General features: G+C 33.3%; 3 protein-coding genes across 4 annotated transcripts; 2 read left to right on the top strand and 1 right to left on the bottom strand.

Annotated features, from left to right (window-relative positions):
- Positions 1-4585: 4585 nt before the first annotated feature.
- Positions 4586-6719, top strand: LOC120115918 (probable protein phosphatase 2C 52). Its single transcript, XM_039136530.1, has 5 exons — positions 4586-5026; positions 5124-5474; positions 5567-5684; positions 5766-5989; positions 6088-6719. Exons 1-5 carry the CDS (start codon positions 4766-4768, stop codon positions 6553-6555), a joined length of 1422 nt encoding a protein of 473 aa, XP_038992461.1. The 5' UTR covers positions 4586-4765; the 3' UTR covers positions 6556-6719.
- A 3175-nt stretch (positions 6720-9894) lies between these two features.
- LOC120115900 (external alternative NAD(P)H-ubiquinone oxidoreductase B1, mitochondrial-like) lies at positions 9895-10729 on the top strand. The gene is made up of 3 exons (XM_039136508.1): positions 9895-10058; positions 10465-10569; positions 10643-10729. Exons 1-3 carry the CDS (start codon positions 9945-9947, stop codon positions 10682-10684), a joined length of 261 nt encoding a protein of 86 aa, XP_038992439.1. The 5' UTR covers positions 9895-9944; the 3' UTR covers positions 10685-10729.
- Positions 10730-11514: 785 nt separating this feature from the next.
- On the bottom strand, positions 11515-13527 carry LOC120115917 (protein THYLAKOID FORMATION1, chloroplastic-like). Of its 2 annotated transcripts, none has more exons than XM_039136528.1 (5): positions 13152-13527; positions 12756-13026; positions 12380-12596; positions 12025-12140; positions 11515-11711 (listed from the first exon to the last, which is right to left on the bottom strand). In XM_039136528.1, exons 1-5 carry the CDS (start codon positions 13351-13353, stop codon positions 11621-11623), a joined length of 897 nt encoding a protein of 298 aa, XP_038992459.1. In that variant the 5' UTR covers positions 13354-13527; the 3' UTR covers positions 11515-11620. The 2 variants fall into 2 exon arrangements, with proteins under 2 accessions (XP_038992459.1, XP_038992460.1); XM_039136529.1 differs by having other exon boundaries at positions 13158-13527.
- Between the last annotated feature and the right edge of the window lie 5685 nt (positions 13528-19212).

The following is a 19212-nucleotide window of genomic DNA, read 5'->3' as shown; positions in this document are numbered from 1 at the left end:
GTCTGCGTCGCGCAGACCACGCGCAGACATTAGGCTTCGCAGACTGTTTGTTTTTTAGAAGACAGAAGCTCTTCAAACGTCTGCGCGAGCTCTTCTTGGTGCAGACTTAGTTTTATGTCTTCAAAGGTCTTCAAACATCTTCAAGAACAATTATAAAATATAGTTATTTATTAAAATAATTTTAAATAATTTAATAAGGTTATTTATTTTAAAATAATTTATTATAAAATAATTTATTTTAATTATTTTAAAATAATTTATTATAAAATAAATTATTTTAAAATAAATTATTATAAAATATGGATTGATTTATTTTAAAATAATTTATTTTAAATATTTATTAGTATGGATTAATTTATTTTAAATAATTTATTAGTATGGATTGATTTATTTTAAAATATGAATTGATTTATTTTAAATAATTTATTAGTATGGATTGATTTATTTTAAAATATGGATTGATTTATTATTGTAGTTGTATGTATTGATTTATTTTAAATAATTTATTAGTATGGATTGATTTATTTTAAAATATGGATTGATTTATTTTAAATAATTTATTAGTATGAATTGATTTATTTTAAATAATTTATTTGTATGGATTGATTGATTTATTTTAAAATATGGATTGATTTATTATTGTAGTTGTATAGATTGATTTATTTTAAATAATTTATTAGTATGAATTGATTTATTTTAAAATATGGATTGATTTATTTTAAATAATTTATTAGTATGGACTGATTTATTTTAAAATATGGATTGATTTATTTTAAATAATTTATTATTGTAGTTGTATGGATTATTTAAATTTCAGTATTGTAAAACTAAAATTATTTAAATCTCAGTATTGCAAAACTCTTTTAAATTTAAAAAATCAGTTTATTTATATTTCAGTTTATTTTAATAGTTTGCAGACGTTAAAAAACAAACAGTCTTCTTCTTGCAGACTGTAGACTTTTGGTCCACCTCTTCTGCTGCAGATGCCTGCATATGTGATCCGCAGACTGCAGATCTTTTACCTCTGCAAAAACAAACACCACCTAATTTTTCGGCCTAGCTACCAACTATCAACCCCTAAAATCACAATCCATGCCCATAATCTCTCTTGTTATGGTCACAATATTGAGGGGTTGAATTTGTCCCAAAGAGTCGAACTAATATTGTTGTCTATTGTCAATAGGGACAGAGTAAGGATTGAATATTAAAAGGAAAATATATATTTAAATTAATAATGACCTAAAATAACATTATGCGAAAGAAAAATCTAGGGGTCACATCTCCTCCTATCCTACAAATGACTTCTTCCCTTATTTAAATTAATAATAGGGACAGAGTGTTGCTCATCATTTTTGTTGTCACGTGACATTAACACAATTAATCAACTAAATATAATGAGGGTAAATTACACATTTCAACTTTTTTCACTCATATTTTAGTTACTAAAGTTTAATTTTTTTCTTTCAAATTGCTCCTATTTTGGTAACTTCACATATGATTAAATATTTCCTTTTAATAGTCATGAAATGGTCCCAAAACTTTCTTCATTTTTGTGTAACAAATTTCCCTTGATTTATCGATGATGAATCATCTTATCTCAAATCCCAACGGTGGGATGATAGAGGAGAGAGTGAGTTGTATATCTTGACTCCACGTTGTCCAAATGGTGGATATTATTTATTAGAGTGATTTAGGCTTTCATTAGTTTATTGTCTAGGATTGAGTTTTATGAGTTTTGAAGTGATTTAGGTAAACTCTAAATTGATAGAGTGGTAGGAGACAATGAGACAAGTTTGTCGATATCTTGAATGGTCAGAGAAGACGTTGGAGAATGATAATTACAACACCAACGCGACACATGGATGAAATTGTAAAAGTTTCATCTTTGGAGAAATAAGATAAAATAAAAAAGGGTAAACTATGCATTTAGCACCTAAACTATTAGTTTTGGTACATTCTAGTACATAAACTTTTAATTTTTTCAAAAACATACCTAGCGTTTAGTTTTTGTTTTATTTTAGTGCCTCATCATTAAAAACATAACTCGTTTAGTACCTAAACTATCATTTTTGGTTTGTTTTAGTACTAAACTTTCAAAAGAATCAAAAATTAATGTTAAATTTTGAACAAGGGTACTAAAATGAAACAAAAATTAAACTTTAGGTATGACTTTAATAAATTAAAAGTTTAAGTACTAAAACATACCAAAACTGATAATTTAAGTACTAAACACATAATTTACCCTAAAAAATAAAGAAAGAAGGGAAATGACGTAGAAGACACATGGTTTCATGTTAACAAAAAAATAGTCTACATCAGCATGTGTAGCTGCATGTTATTCTTCCATTTATGATTTAACACTAGAGTGATTAAAAATAAGAATAAGTCAAAAGTATACTAAGTAAATTGAAAATTTTAAAACTTTGACGACTAAAACAGAAATGAGAAAAAAGTTAAGTGGTACAATTTTTAATTTATCCAGAATTAAAAGAATAATAATACTATCAATTAATCTAAAATTTAAAATATTAATTACAAAATGGTAAAAATACTTGTTATATTTTAATTTTGGTGGGGAAAAAAGTGAAAATAGGATTGATGGAAGACAAGTCGTATGATTGGAGGGAATAAAAGATATGAGAACGTGCATGGCATTGGCAATGGCATTAATCGTTGTGCCATCTTTCATAGTGTTTTGGGACACCCTAGGATGGGCATTTAAACTCGATCCGGTCGGGTTTGATTTTTTTAAAAAATTTCTGGTTCAGGTTTAGGATGAAAAAAATCTGACTCGGCCCAACCCGAAAAAAATATATAATTTTATCCTATATATTTAGGGATAATTATAATAATACCCTTCTATATATAATTTTTTTAAATTAAGTCACTGTTTTTATTGGATAAAAATAAATTTTTTATTATTTCGGGTCGGGTCGGGTGAAACCTTGTTTTGGTCGAATCTCGGGTGGAGGCTCTCTTGTTCTCGGGTCGGGTCGGGTGGACCAAAACCCGACCCAACCTGACCCATGCCCATCCCTAGACATCCCAACACTCTTTTACCCCCTCCAAATTAAATATTTTAATATATAATAATGAGATTTAATTTAAATTAATTAAATTTCTAAAATTTTAGAGATAAAATTATGCAATATATTATTATTACAATAATGTTACCTTATCTAAGAAATGAGAAGTATTATTTTATATTTCTATCATCATATAGTGTTATGAAATTAATTGAAATTATGTAATGCCGTGAACCGTTACATTAGCACTGTAACAATTAACGACGAAAAATATTAGTTAAAGAATCACATTAAATTTGTTTTTTAAGTTGGAAGGTCACATTGAAAGGAAAATAATATGAGTGTCACATTGTTTTTTTAAAATACAGTAACCTCTAACACCTTTTTTATTTTTTAAAGTAACATATTAAGTGATTTCGGTAGTAAAAAAGAGTATTGTTTTCTCTTAAAAATTATAAATTCAAATAATAATAATTAACATATACTATATTATAATCCTTACAAACTATTTAATAAATATTTTTAAAAAACATCAAAATATATTTTCTAGTTAATTTTTTGGTTAGGGGATTGATTTTTTGGTTAATTAATTATTTTTTATTTTTTAAACTAATTTTGACTAGAAAAAGAGTAATTTGTATATATTTTCTAAATATATTCATAATAAATCAGAAAAGGGCTGTGGTTAGTGACTACAATTACAAAGACTCCATCTTTGTTATGATCTTCTTTGGCAATTAATGAATGCACCCATCTCACTGGCTTTGTAATTATTACTATCACCTCTCTCTCCCTCAGCTTTTCTCATCTGCTACACAACCTGAAATTCTGCAAACAGACAAGCACAGGTACTTTCTTTCTTTCATTTCTGGGTTTTGTTTTCAACGCTAAACCATAACCTCAATCACTTTTCTTTCACCTTATTTCTTCTCTCAGATAACCTTTTTTTTCGTTTATTAATGCAACAGCAAAGCTTCCACCTTTGTTGTAAGCTCCTTTTTTTTCCCTCTTCTGCAAGCTTTCAGCTTTCAACTTTCAACTCTGCATTATTTCTGGGTTTTGTTCCTGCTGTTTATGTTTGTACTTTGATCTCTATTGTTCTCGATTCTGTCTTTGACAAAATCGTTCCCCCCCCCAAAGTTTCCAACTTTATTTCAAACTTCATTAGGCTAAGTTCTTATTGTTTTGGATCTGACGAGTAATTTTCCATTTGTCCTTGTTTTAATCTTTCTTTTGATCTTTTTTTTTCAATTGATTCTGTGACCGAGAATTTTGCTTGATGTTTTTAAGGTAAGATCTTGTCCAAACAACCAGACATTGGCTCTTGTTTTCTGGTTTATCATCTCCTTGTTCTGCTGATATCACCATCTGAATTGTAACAGAGTTTTAAGTAATATCTTATTCTGATGTCACATGGGAAGATATTGTTCAATTTTCTAACATGAAACCCAATCTGGAACTATGTAATAAACAAATCAATTAACTAATATTTTGTTCCCTTTTCAGCTGGTTTGTCAACCCTCAGTGGATTCCATATGACCAAGTGTTGAAAGATTCCCAGTTTCATCACATTGAGGTCTGGTCTGATGTGTGTGGGGACTCTTTGGTGTTTTAGTATTCGGTTTAGCTGACATTTCCAGCAACTTGATACAGTTTTCACGTGAGATCTGTTCTGGCTTTCGAGGTGTGAAGCTCGTCGTTTTTAATTCCGTCGATTGTCGTCTTTCGGAGTTGACGAAATGGGGGGATGTGTCTCAACTAGTAGCCGGAGTAATTGTAGCAACAGGAGCCGCGGGGAAGCGGTTTCTCCGACGTGTTTCGATATTGGCTGCTGCGGATCGAAGAGAGCCAAGAGAACTTTTTCGGATCATGTTATCGGATTGCAGCATGTACCATCAGTCCCCAATAGGATATTCACAAATGGAAAGAGTAGAAGCTCTTGCATATTCACTCAGCAGGGTCGCAAGGGAATAAACCAGGATGCCATGATTGTATGGGAAGTAAGTTTCCGATGTTGTCGCTTCGATTCCTGTATTCGTTTATGTTTTTTGAAGTTTAACTGCTATATGACATCGATGAACTCAAAATTTCCTATAGGATTTCATGCCGGAAGATGTGACTTTTTGTGGTGTATTTGATGGCCATGGTCCTCACGGTCATCTCGTTGCTCGCAAAGTGAGAGATGCCCTTCCGCTTAAGTTGCTGTCCTCTTTGCATTCTTGTCGTTCGAGACAAAAGGGGTCGGGGCAAACGTGTTTCAAAGGGAGTTCGGAGAAGAAATCGGACGGTGGGGATTCAGAGAAGGAAGTCTCAGCCGAGGAGAGATTAAGTTCGTTATGGAGGGAAGCATTCATGAAGTCATACAAGGCCATGGATAAAGAGCTAAGGTCCCATTCTAATTTGGACTGCTTCTGCAGTGGTAGCACAGCAGTCAGTATAGTTAAACAGGTTAATGAACACAAGTCCTGCATGCTCCTTTTCGTCTTTCGATTGTTTGCTTTCATCTATAAATCGGTCGGGGTCGGTTTTTACTACTTCAGGGGTCTGATCTTTTCATGGGATACATCGGGGATTCTCGAGCAGTCATGGGATCGAAAGACAGCAACGATTCGATGGTTGCAATCCAATTGACAGTTGATCTCAAACCTGATTTACCGAGTATAACATCCCAAACAAATTGTTCCTTTTCTCGTCGGAATGCTTAAATGGGATGTAAATAACATCGAATTCATGCAACAGGAGAAGCTGAGAGGATTAAGAAGTGCAAAGGAAGGGTGTTTGCATTGCAAGACGAACCCGAAGTATGTCGAGTGTGGTTGCCATTCGATGATGCACCAGGGCTAGCAATGGCTCGAGCTTTCGGGGATTTTTGTTTGAAGGAATATGGTGTCATCTCCGTGCCCGAATTTTCCCATCTCATACTCACAGAAAGAGATCAATTTATCGTCCTAGCCTCAGATGGGGTAAATAGTTTTCACCTTAGCATGTAAATTCGAGTTTGACATGATATGGAAAGAAAAAAACTACTATAATAGGAAATCTGTCCTTACTGTTATGACAGGTATGGGATGTATTGAGCAATGAAGAGGTAGTCGAGATTGTATCATCGGCTCCGTCCCGATCGTCTGCTGCCAGGATTTTGGTGGACTCGGCTGCACGTGAATGGAAACTCAAGTATCCTACTTCAAAGATGGATGATTGTGCAGTTGTTTGCTTATTTCTGGATGGGAAAATGGACATGGAATCGGATTACGAGGAACAGGGCTTTTCTTCTGCAACCCTTCAGAGTTATCATTCCGGTAATGCAGGTGAGTCCGATGATGGCGGAAACAAATCGGAGCCGTGTTTGCAGAGGAATTTTACTGTTAGATCATCGGAAGAAAGCGGAAGACTATGTCCCGAGGATCACGAAGGGGACATGGACACAGTTTCCGGTGAAGACCAAAACTGGTCGGGTTTGGAAGGTGTTACTCGAGTGAACTCACTCATACAACTTCCTAGATTTTCCGAGGAAACGCCGAACCAATAGGTTTTGTAGTGTCTGGAATGAAACTGGACTGGTTTTAGTGTAGCATTTTGGCTTTACAGCTTGCATTAGATCATAGGGGAAAGATTTTTTTTTGTTTTTTGTGAATTGGTGCTAGTTTGTTCATGTTGTGCAAGTAAATCCTTTGTCACACCAATTAATTCTGTGTTAGGGGTAAAGCAGTTTTTAATCTTGAGGTCACGGGATCGAGTCCCACGGAGGGTATTTCATAATTCGGAAGTCTCTTACGGAAGCTGCTCTCAACCTGGTGTTGGGATCAGCCTACTATCTTACCTCCCCCTTACCCCATTACATATGGGAACAAGGGTCAGTCATTTTAGGGGTAAAGTAGCTTCTTAATCTATGAACTTAACAGTTTTTCTCAGTTTGATTTATGAACTAAAACTGATTTATGAACTTTTTAGTGCAACATTAGCCCTCAATATATAGTTTGCTCCATCTGATTTTTATTTAAATAATTTAACACATCAAGCAAGGACATTTGACATTTGGTTTGGTGGTCAAGTTGCTCATCTTCATCGATAGACTAACTCGCTACTCACTAAACTTTACTATATGTTCAATGTTTTAGTGCTTTGATCTCCTCATATAATTGTCTAATGAGGCTAGATTGAGATATGTTGTCCATCGATGAGGCTAGAATGAGATATGTTGTCCGTATTCTCCAAAGAATGTTTCTCATCATTTTATTTTCGAACGAACATCGTAATTCTTTTAGATTCGAGAAAACTTGAATCCCTAAAAATTAAAAGATTTTTTGTATCTAATTTTGTGAGTTATAAAGAGGCTTTGAAAGAATCTAAATCAATTGTGGTAGAGAACAATGAAACAAGTTCATTAGTATCTAGGGTGGTTGTAATCGACATCAGAGAATGACCGCTTTTAATATTGACCGAAAATGTAAGAAAAAGCTCTAATTTTGATGAAAACTATGATACTAAATAAAAATTATTTTTTTGACGTCCATGTCAACGTCAAACTATTGCGTCATTCGGCTCTTAATGATTTAACGATCTAGTAACAAAAAACAATGTTAAAAGTTTAGTGAAAAAATTGAAGCCTTTTAAAGTTCAATGAAAAAATCAATACATAGACCAAAGTTCAATGACTAGTGGGATAATTTACTCTTTTTTCCACAAATAACGTTCATCATAATTGATAGCACGCAATTGTGAAGTATAAAAGCAATGCAATCGAAAATAGATGCATTAAGTCAACTAAACCAGGGTTTTAAATAGTGGTACGTGATTGCGATAGCGTCCGTAAAATAGCGGTAGCGTTGCCTTTCGATATATCTGCTACACCGACAATAACGCCCCTATAACCGCAATCGTTATAAGCACGAAATAACCGAAAACACGATTTGAAACCGTGAACTAAATTCACCCAAACGCCTCGCAGCCCTACCTTTACTTATCCGCCAATAGGAAATGGATAACAATGAAGAAAAAGGCTCCAAAATGATTAACTTGCATTTCAAGATTTCTACAAAAGGCACCCAATTTTCAACCCTCTGCCACTAAATTTATGCCACCCCTTAATTCTTCAGCTTTATTTGTCAACTACAATACTACAAGGACGGACGTAAGAATTTAAGCTAAGGGGATGAAATTGAATTTATAAAATTTCAGGAGGACGAAATTTTTTTTAAATAAAAATAGAAAGAAAAAAATAAAAAATATATACTAATTTTAAATCTTCTAGGGGAGCGACTACCCCCATCCGCCCCCTCGGTCCTAATAAAATATATGGCATGGTTAGTTAGTTAGCACAGGACATAGGAATTAGTTAGATAGTTAGTGATGGTTGGTTTGTATTCTATGTATAAATAGGTAAACAGAAGTGTAAAAGTCAGTTTTGTGAATTAATAGAAAAGTCTTTTTCTTTAAACTCTACAAATCTAATATCCCAGATCAACTACATGAGGTTTACATATAATGATTGGCCCAACTATCACTATCATTGGCCACCATTAGTATACTCCAATGTGTGAGTGTCAGGGAAAGAATTCAACATTCCCTAAAAGAGTGCTCTGCTACTCGATACTCATAGTTCATTAACCGCAATGGTATAGCATCAATGGTTGGCATTACATAGCATGCATTCATTCCCATGTCAATAATTTGAAAGAGGGGACCAATGCTAGCAAGGGAAAATGAAACAAATCCAAATCAAAAGAAACAATCAGGTCCTCTTCAAGCCCTTTTAATATGTCTATGTAGCTCAAAAAGAAAAACAAAGCTTAAAAGGGTACATGTTGGAGAAGAACACAATAATGTACATAATGTGCTCTGCTACTCATAGTTCATTAACTGCAAAGGTACAATATCAATGGTGGCATTACATAAGATTCATTCATTTCCATGTCAATAATTTGAGAGGGGGGACCAATGCTAGCAAGGGAGAATGAAACAAAGCCAAATCAAAAGAAACAATCAGGTACTCTTCCAGGGATGGACGCATGATTTTATGTTAGGGAGGCAAAAATCTAAAATATATGGTAATTTTAAATCTCCGTCCATCCCTGTCCTCCTCAAACCCTTTTAACAGACAATCAATATATCCATGCAGCTCAAAAGGAAAAAAAAGCTTAAAAAGGAACATCTTGGAGAAAAACACAAGAATATACATAATGGGTCAGGTTCCTTTTAACATGTTCTATTTCCTGATGAACCTGTTGGAAGGGTTTCAAATCGCGGTCGTGGTCACGTTTTCGGTTATTTCGGATTTACTGTGATTGCGGCTGTCGCGGACGCTATTGTGGCCGTCGCGGGTAACTCGGACAGCAGCGAAATCGCTATATCACGGCCGAAATCATGGTCGCGGACCGTTTTTTAAAACCCTGCCTGTTGGTACTTACAAAGGCAAATAAAAGATTGAAAGTAGGGTTTTCTACATATATAAACTTTTTTTTTTGGGATAATTGCTAAAATTTCATTACCCAAAAGGAAGCAGAGTCTGCTACAAACAATCAACAAGCCCCCGAAAGGGCACAATCAAATTTTATATTGGAGGACAAACTTGAATTTATAAAATTTCAAGGAGACAAAAACATATTTTTAATAGAAAAACATAAAATTTATAATAATTTTAAATTTTTAGACGAAATTATCCCCATCCGCCTCTTCTGTGACTGAAGACTGAACATGTTAGGGTACCAGTTTCATTTTCTTCCTCATGAGGTACATGTAGTGTGACTTATAAATTGGAACGCGGTCTATAGACAAAATCGCAAAGAACTTAGCAGATTTTACACTCTCTGCAGGTTTGATTAACGTATAAGTTGCTTTGCTGAGCAGAAATTTAGCAGAGACGGTATTGATGTTCAAACCGGACGTCGTGTTTTTAGCCTTTCCGATAAGGAAATCACTATGAAGATCAAGTCAACAGGAGAGGTTTGTTCTGTACCCCATGGATTGGTTGTTTGGTCTACTGGTGTTGAGACTCGACCTGTTGTGAAGGACTTCATGGCGCAAATCGGGCAGGTGAGAAAATTCTTTTCCTTTGAAAGGCAAAATTATCTTTATTTGATAGTTTTAGGAACAAAGTACAAATTAAAAGTACCCAAAAATTAGAACTTTTACTTTGCATAAACAAGACCAAAACCACCACGGTACTCAACAACCGTAGGGCCATTATCAGAAGTTGTATTTTGAAGTTAAAGTTACTGAATAAAGACAAGAAAAATGATCCCAAATCCTGATTGAATAGAGGTATTAGTAATGGCTTCAACTTTGAAGTTGTAACTGTCTATGATGATTTTGTCTGTAGTCCCTAGGAGTAATAGAGTGTTAATTTCAGACAAACTTACCTTTCTTCTCTACAATTGTTATGTTTGAATTTGATGGTTGTTTTGCAGTCGGGTCACTTACGATAAGATTCACATTTCAGTCTAACAGACGTGTTCTAGCAACCGATGAATGGTTGAGAGTAAAAGGAAGTGAAAATGTGTATGCCCTTGGTGATTGTGCCATTATAAATCAGAATAAAGTCATGGTAATTCCCTTTGACCATTTGAGTTTGTTTTGACAAAGATTATGATATGTAATCTTCCATCATGTTCCTTCAGGAAGATATCTCTGCCATATTCAAGGGCTGCAGACAAAGATAACTCTGGTTTCTTAACTATTAAAGAATTCGAAGACGTTATAGACGAGTGCACCCTTAAATATTCATATTTCTTGGGGGAAAATGCTAAATTGGATCTTTTATTTCAACTGGATACTTGCCGAGCTGAGCTCAACTCTGACGCTTTCATGGAGACTTGTACTTCATCCAGCCAACACCTTTGTTATACCATGTGCAATTGACCCCCAACCTAACTTCCCTCTACTTTCTCTCCTGTAATAAATACCATCACCTCCTATATGCCACTACCTCGTATTCTTCAATTATTGTCGGCAAATATTATTATATCAAGCAGAGCATATAGCAATGGTAAACTCAGCTAATGTCCTCGGCCACCTTGGCTATGCAGAGCATATAGCATACTGCAACAAAGAGTTTGTCACTAAAAATAGGGTCCAACTTGACTCGATTCGAGACTTAGTTGAGACCGTTATGGTGACCCAAAAAAAAAAGAAGCGAAGATAAATGCTTGTAACAATGGCTCCAACTAAGACTAGAGTCGGGTTGGATTAGAACTTGTTCTAGGGACACTATTTGTTACAATATTTTTCTATTTACAAGACTTCAACTCGAGATCTTATTTCAGGGACATCGAGTTTTGTCCCGAGATACATGAATGTTGACTCGACCAAAATTCGAGTCGAGTTGTTAGAAATGGCTGGAGCAAGATTAACACAGCAGGAGTTGAAAGATTTGAGTTGATGTACTATGAACCAAAGATACATTTGGAAGAGTAACACTGTATTGGAAAAATTACATAGTACATACGTGTGTATATCAGCCACTAAATTGGAAACAGTACACAAGCTGAAAATTTGAGCCTAAACCATGGGTCATTGTCTTCTAACTCGGACAACAAAAACCGGATCAACGTACCACGAAAGATTATAAGCACATCCAGAGTACACAGATTGAATTACTAGCTTAGGTATTGGTATTCACCCAAACATTTCTTGACGGTCTCGTTGGCCGCAGGTGATTCTGATCTTTCTTCTCTTTTCTTCTTCTCCCTGCATTTCCAAAAACACTTCAGACAACAGCATGATGCAACACAATTTAACAACAGAGATCAGAATTACATTAACAGAGCAATAAACCACATCCATAGTTTGGAAAAGACAACATGACAAGCACATTTAGCGTTGAACGTATCCATTCAGGACATGTTCATAGAATAAATTACTTGTTACTGCAAGAGGTTTGTTTCTAAAAGATTGGTTGTTCTTTCAAGAGGTTCAATAGCATTATTTTAGAGTGTAAATGCTCTCTCGTGACTCGGATTAGAACTGCATTACAGAATACAGAGAAGGAAAAAGAATTTACCTCTCAACATACTCATTGAGCAACTCTTTAGCTTGAACAAGCTTCGAAAGCAGATTCCTATACACATCAAGATCTCGATCCACACTTCGTTTGTTGATGTTTAAGGCTGCACAAAGCTGTTGTCCGAATACCATAAGTTAGAATCAGAGGTGCAGTCGTTACTTAAAAGTTGACATTGCCAATTTCATTTGTGAACTGTTAATAGTGATTCGTTAATCCTTAGATGATTTAACAAGCAATAAATTATCCTGGCATCTTAGGCCTACGCCTGATAAATTCACCTAGTGTTAGGTGTAAGTAATTCCGAACTTAGTCCAACAATATACCAAAAGATGCAAGGAGAGAAGGATTCCACCTTTTCTAACACTGTAGGTTCAGTTGCATTGGCCAGCTCAAGAAGACGAAACAACCCGACAGCAAAGAAACGGCTATAGCTGAAACTCCCCTTACCCCCAGCTCTTTCCGCAATATCTTTCAGTATTGCTTCGACTTCTCCATCTCTAGACGAAAACTCAACTAGCGAAGTAGAAGTTTGAGCACGGGCCCATTCTTCCAATTTCTGTGCATCAGCTCTGTAAAGCACGAAACAATGAACAAGAGAACATTATAGGGAAACTCTCTTCTCATTTACTTCAAAGAATAACTCAAAAATCCGCAGGCATATAAGGAATTCGATCATCCTATCAGTGTCCGCTTCATTAAATCGAGACGAAGGAACTCGATGAACAAACCTGTACTGTTGGGGATCCTCTTTTAAGGCATTGATATAAGCTTGGAAGATGGCCTCTCGATCCTCATCACTCGGATAACCTTCCATCAATTGATCATACACCGTAACGAAACCGAGGGCGAAAACGGGATCGTACCGATGAGTCTTCTTGTACCTCATCAAATGGTGCAGCACAATCAGCTCCTGCAAAACCGCGTTGTACACACTGGGAATGGGGCGCTTATATGCTTTTAAAAAACTCGACTTCGTTTCAGAAACAGTTGGCGGGACATCTAAAAGAACCAAACCCCAAACCCCAAAACAAAAAACATCATCAATAAAATCGAATAATTCACACAGTTTAATTCCCTCTATCGTAGTTCCAGCATTGCAAAAAGAAGGTTAAAACTTAACTAACCAGTACCAGTGGACATGCAGTGAACGACGGAAGCAGAAGCAGCAGGGGAAGCTCGAAGACCAACGGAGTGATGTAAAAAGCATGTACGGAAACGGAATCTTTCGAAATTGGAAGACAGGTGACGTGACGACGAGACATTGAGTTTTCGGTCGCCGGAAGTTTGGGCCATTGCCGAGAAAGACAGGGAACTGACCGCCGCCATTGATGTTCGAATCTATGTGTATCGAGTATTGTTGGGTGGGTATGAATATACAGAAAAAAGTGGGAAATTAGTGGGAAAGTTTGGGTTTTGGGAAATTGGGTTTAAATCATAGTTGGAATTCAAGGTTTTGCATTTGGGAATTTGAGTTGAAATCGAAGGGGAAGACGAGATAGAGAGAGAGAGGCTAATCCAGTGTTTAGAAAATGGGGAATGGGGGATTTTCTGTGAATTTAGGGAAGAGATTGTGAGGTTGCGACACGTGGCCTCTTGTTTCTTGTATACCTTTCTCTCTCCTACTTGTGTGGTTAGGTTTCCTTGAATGGGAAAGCTGTGTCTTTTTGGGTTTTAAAATATTTAAAAAAAAATCACACTTATTTTTTAAAATATATTAAGAATAATTTAAAAAAAATGAATTTTTAATATTTTAATTTTCCTTGGAATTTCTTTTCATTTTAAATAAAAAATATAATATTTTTTAAAGTAATTTTACTAAATAGTTATTACACATAGTGATGTATAGTTAGATTATACCATATTTTAATAAAAACTGGAGTATTAATGTGTTGCACACTAGGGGTGACTATTCGATTGAATCGAGTTAAGTTTAAAATTTTTTAAGTTATTCGAATTGACGAGTCATATTTTATGACTTAAAGTTAACTTGAATTTTTTCGATTCGAGACGAGTTATTCGAGTTTCTATACAGATTTTATTATAATTATTTATAATATTACGATTAGGATTGATTCTAATTTTTTTACTTTCTCTAACCATATAATATATATATTCATATTCTTTTTATATTATAATATTATTTAATATATCAAATATAATATAAAATTATAAAATATATTTACAATACTATATTTTAAAGAATGTATTTTGAGGGTAAAGTATTGATGATACTATAAAGGAGTTAAGAAATTAGTTGGAAGAAAAAGTTTACAAACAAAAGACCAAATTGAGTAAAATGCAAAGTTAAAGAATTAAATAAAAAAGTACATTTTTAGTTAAAAAAAATAGGAATTGAAGTTACATAAGTATTCTATAGAGGTATAGGAGTATGTGGTTCAATTTTGGTAAAAACATACTTAAAATGTATGATGAATTGAAAAAAACATGGAAATCGTGGAAAGTTGAGGGATTAAATTGAAAAATAGAAAAAAATTATGAAAAAAGGAATTGAAAGTATTTAGGTATTTTATGATGGTTTAGGAGAATATGGTTCAAATTTGGTAAAAAATGGACTTAAAATAGATGAAGAATTGAAGGAATAAAGAAATCATGAACTAAATCGTAAAACTATCAACATACTCAATTAAATTTTCAATTTTTCGAGTAAATTAAAAGTTTCAAATTTCAGCTCGACTCAAACTCAAAAATAGAATTGATAATTCGAGTTGACTCAAAACTCAAATAGCTCGAACTCAAAACAAAATAAAAACCAATTTTTCTAGTTGAGTTAAGTTTTGCTCACCCTAGTAGACATGGAAGTAGACATAATAAATTGATCGAAATAATAATAAAAGGATCAATAAAGAATTTCACTATTGTACAAGCATTAAGACATATATTAAGTCTTTTCACAAATGTAATTTTCAAACAAAAATATCAATAATAAATTTAAAATAATAAAAAGTTGTGTTGGATTAAATCCATAGTTATAGACACATATTTATAATGTTTATTGTTATCATAAAATATGAATAAATTAAGTTACTAATTATGTTATATCATAAGATACTTATAATCACCATTTTCTTGTTTCATTATTGTTATTATTATTATTTTAATAAACAAACCCATACACACAAAAAAAATTAAAATTTTAAATGCCCATTTTACAAAGCCCAAGCATAAAATAGAAGCCCAATAGTGACCCATGTGTGAAGAAGAAATGAGCTAGGGTTTTCACCCTATGGTTATGTCGTCGCCACATCCTCTGTCGCTAGATCAAATCTGATCCAACGATCTATGTTTAAGGAAATTTAGGGTTTTACCTTAAACTTTTGTCAAGTCTCGTCACCTTCATGCACTTATAGTGTCATGTTCGTGAGATGTACGCGTCAGACTCCCCATCTCCCGAAGTTGTTATCGTCACCCGCCACCGAGTTCTTCATCAATTACCAAAAAAATGACAAAAGGGCCTCAGGGTTAAAAGTTTTTACCCCATCCTTTACATGTATCACTATCGCCTGGTTCAGGGCTTTGTCCCCGACATTGTCCCCTCCTCGGTCAAACTATAAAGCCAAAAAACAAAGAAAAGTTAGAAGCTTTTTCCTATGTAACATGCAGGCCAAAAAAGTGTAAAAAAGGGGCGAGTCTTCAATATAAAAGAGGGGGAACTGAAAAGAGAATGAGGCGAATATTTTATCTAAAAACAACGACGACGAAAGAATAAGAAAGAAGGAGAGAGGAGAAGCTTACCATCCCTCGTCTTTCACGGAAAGCCCAAGCATCGTCGGAAAGTTGATTTTTTCGAAAGTAAATCCCTAGATCTAGATCTAGAGCGATTCACTAGTTTTTAGGTATAAATGGGCTTAGATCTTTATTTAGGAAGGGAAGAAGGTCTTTTTCGAGCTTCGTTTTAAATGATGGCCATCATAGGCGGTCCCTGGTGGTATTTGTGCATGGTGACCGGAGCTGGAGTTGCTTTCCTCGGCGGAGAGGAGGTAAAGGAATAAGGGAGTGTGAGAGAGAAAAGTTCTTCCCTTTTTTTAGTATAAAACATAGATGGGGAAAAATGAGAGATATGATCATTTTTGGCCTTAGTTTTGAGGTTTTATACCCCGCATCAAACGACATCATTTAGGAAGGGAGAGTACACATTTTAGCGCTTAGTTTAACTACTTCCTCAGTCATTCGTATTTTGTAACTTTAAATTTTTTTGGTATACATTTTAGTAATCACCCATGTTTTTACATGTTTTGGCCGAGTATTTGATATGATCCTTAAATTTTAGGTTTATTATTTTTTTGTCCTCTATTCATTTTGTATCTGAAAATGCAATATCTGTAATACCCCAAATATCAGATAGTTGACCATAGTGAAATAATTTAAATGTGGTGGGTTAAATTGAGTAAATTGAAAAGTATAAAGAATGATTTGGGAAATTGTGCTTGAGACTTATTAGTAAGAATGGAAGAATGGAGGGGCAATTTAGTCCTTTTTGAAGGAATGAATTTAATATTCATTTGAGTTGGGTTATTAAATAAAAGGGGAATATGAGAAATAAAAGATAAATCTGAAGTGTTCTCTTCTCCTTCTTCTTCCTTACGTCTCGAGCCCCTAGCAAAGGTAAGTCTTTAATTAGTTGGGTTTTCCTTTCATTTTTAGGTTGGTTTTGAAATCTTAAGTGTTTTAGAGGCTTAAGGAAAGTTCAAGGAGGATTAAAACTAAGAGATGGAGGTTTTATTTGATATTTCATAAAATGAGTTTTTAATTGATTTGATGAAATATGGTTAGTTATGGAAGATTTAAGGCATTTTTGACTTGTCAAAGAAGTGAATAATAGATTGTGAGCTTTAGAAGTGATTAAAAACAAGTTGGAAAAATTGGTGTGATTCTTAGTTTTGAGTGTTCTTTGGAGATTTTGGATGTTATGAGAAGAATTATGGATGTAAGTTAGTTGGATTAAGTAATGATGAGTTTACTTGTATTAGTTGGGGATAAAAATAAGAGATTTAGGCAAAAAATTGGTAAAAATCGAAGTGAAATATGTAAAATATGGGTTAGGGTATCGGTACTGGAAGAACAATACCGATACTATAGGTTTAAATTTGAGGAATGAGGATGAACACTATGAACAATATTGATACCGATACAAGTAGTATTGATACTGAAATGGGGTATCGATACCAAGAGGAAAGTATCGATACCATTATTGATAAATGGATTCCAGAATGCAAAAATGGTATCGATACTGAAGGGAGTATCGATACCATAGTATAGAAGTATCGATACTATAGGATGGGTACCGATACTATTCAGCCTGGAATTTTAAGTTAGGATAAGCTTTATTAGAATTCAAGAATAATAGTACTTTGAGTATTATTATTTTGTATAAATGTTAGAAAATATACTTACATTTGTATTGTATGTGTGATTATGGATGCTTGTGTAGATCGTAATCAAGCTCCTGAGTCAAGTAAACAGAAAGGCAAGGATAAAGTCACCGATTAGTCGGATTTACATTCTGGGCATAATAGCGAGGCAAACCAGGTAAGTGCATTTATTATGTATTTATATGTTATGATAATCATAGATTCATTTTGCTTAATGTATGTATTGCATTTACCGAATGGGCACTATGTGTGCAACTTAAGAAATTCCTAATAAGTTTACGAATTTCTGTATTGCCACTGTATGTGCAACTTAAGAAATTTATAATAAAAATATTAACATTTTCGGTAGGGTCTTTCCTTAGCCGTATATTAAGGTCGCAGTGCAGCAGAACTACCCATACATTCCTATATCCTCAATTGTTTATATATTAGAGATTTGGGTTTAAGAAGTTGTGTCATCAAGAGGTGTATGTATTATTAATTATTAAAAAAATACTAATAAATATTACATTGTAATCACTCCAAACTATTAAAAAATAATTTCAAATTTTAATAATTTGCAAAATTTCTTATAATTTTATCATCAATTATAACAATTTTTTCTCTTATACTCTTATATTTTCTCTTATAGATTCTTTTAGGATTAATTATATGGTTTTTCACTTATCTTTATATTTTGTACACTTTTAGTCATTTATTAAAAAAACATAATATATAATCATTTTAAAAACATAATATATAATCATTTTTGTTTATATTTAATATGGTCAATTTTGTTTTTATTTAATTAAGATGTGATCACCACTAGTTTACCACCATTAACAGTTAACATATTAGGTGACGTGGTATTTTGGTATAATCACACATTTGATCAATGTTATTTATATATTCTCTCAATTTAATCATACTTTTAATAAATTAAAATAAATTTAATCCTTCAATCAAATGATACCACGTGTCATTGGTGTCACGTATCACCATTCGGTTGGAAGACTAAGTTTATTTTAATTTAATATATTTATTTTCCATCAATACTCTGAAAAGTTAGTCTTCTAACTGAATAGTGGCACACGACATGACACGTAATACCAGTGACATGTGACATCATTCGATTGGAGGATTAAATTTATTTTAATTTATTAAAAGAATGACTAAATTGAGAGAATATATAAATAATAAGGACCAAATATATGATTATATCAAAATATTTAACGACAACTAACTCGTGGTGACTACATCTTAATTAAATAAAAACGAAAATGATCATATTTTACATTTTTTTAAAAGCTAATACCCAATTATAATAATTAACGATGACGTAATACATTTAACTGAAAAATTTTTAATTGACAAGTGACAATTTATAATTAATCCACATCTGAATTGCATTATATTAATATCCATAGTTAGGGTAGTTGCTCAGCTTATCTTGTTTGAAAGGTCTAGAATTTAGAAACATAACCTTTTATTTATGTATTAATCAATTATGCTTCTCCCGTTTATTAAATTTTGAATAAGAGACTAATTTCGTTACTTATATATTTTATCAATTTAATTTATTCGTCTCAATTGTATTAGGATTAAATTTTTTTTTTGACCTCTAAGTAGAGGGGAAGTAGATTTTTACTCATGATTATTGAACTCACAATTTTGGACAAAATTAATCCGGGTAAAAGAATTGGCACACTAGGTTATGTTCAAAATTAATTTTGAATTTATGGTATTTGTTATAGTGACTTGAAATTCATCATGTCGATGTGATGAATTTAAATAAAAAAATATTATTTAAATAAAT

Source organism: Hibiscus syriacus, unplaced genomic scaffold (assembly GCF_006381635.1).
Source record: "Hibiscus syriacus cultivar Baekdansim isolate YM2019G1 unplaced genomic scaffold, ASM638163v2 tig00110279_pilon, whole genome shotgun sequence".
Lineage (NCBI taxonomy): Eukaryota > Viridiplantae > Streptophyta > Magnoliopsida > Malvales > Malvaceae > Hibiscus > Hibiscus syriacus.
Note: the sequence above shows the minus strand (reverse complement) of the source record. Positions and strands in the feature narration are given on the sequence as shown.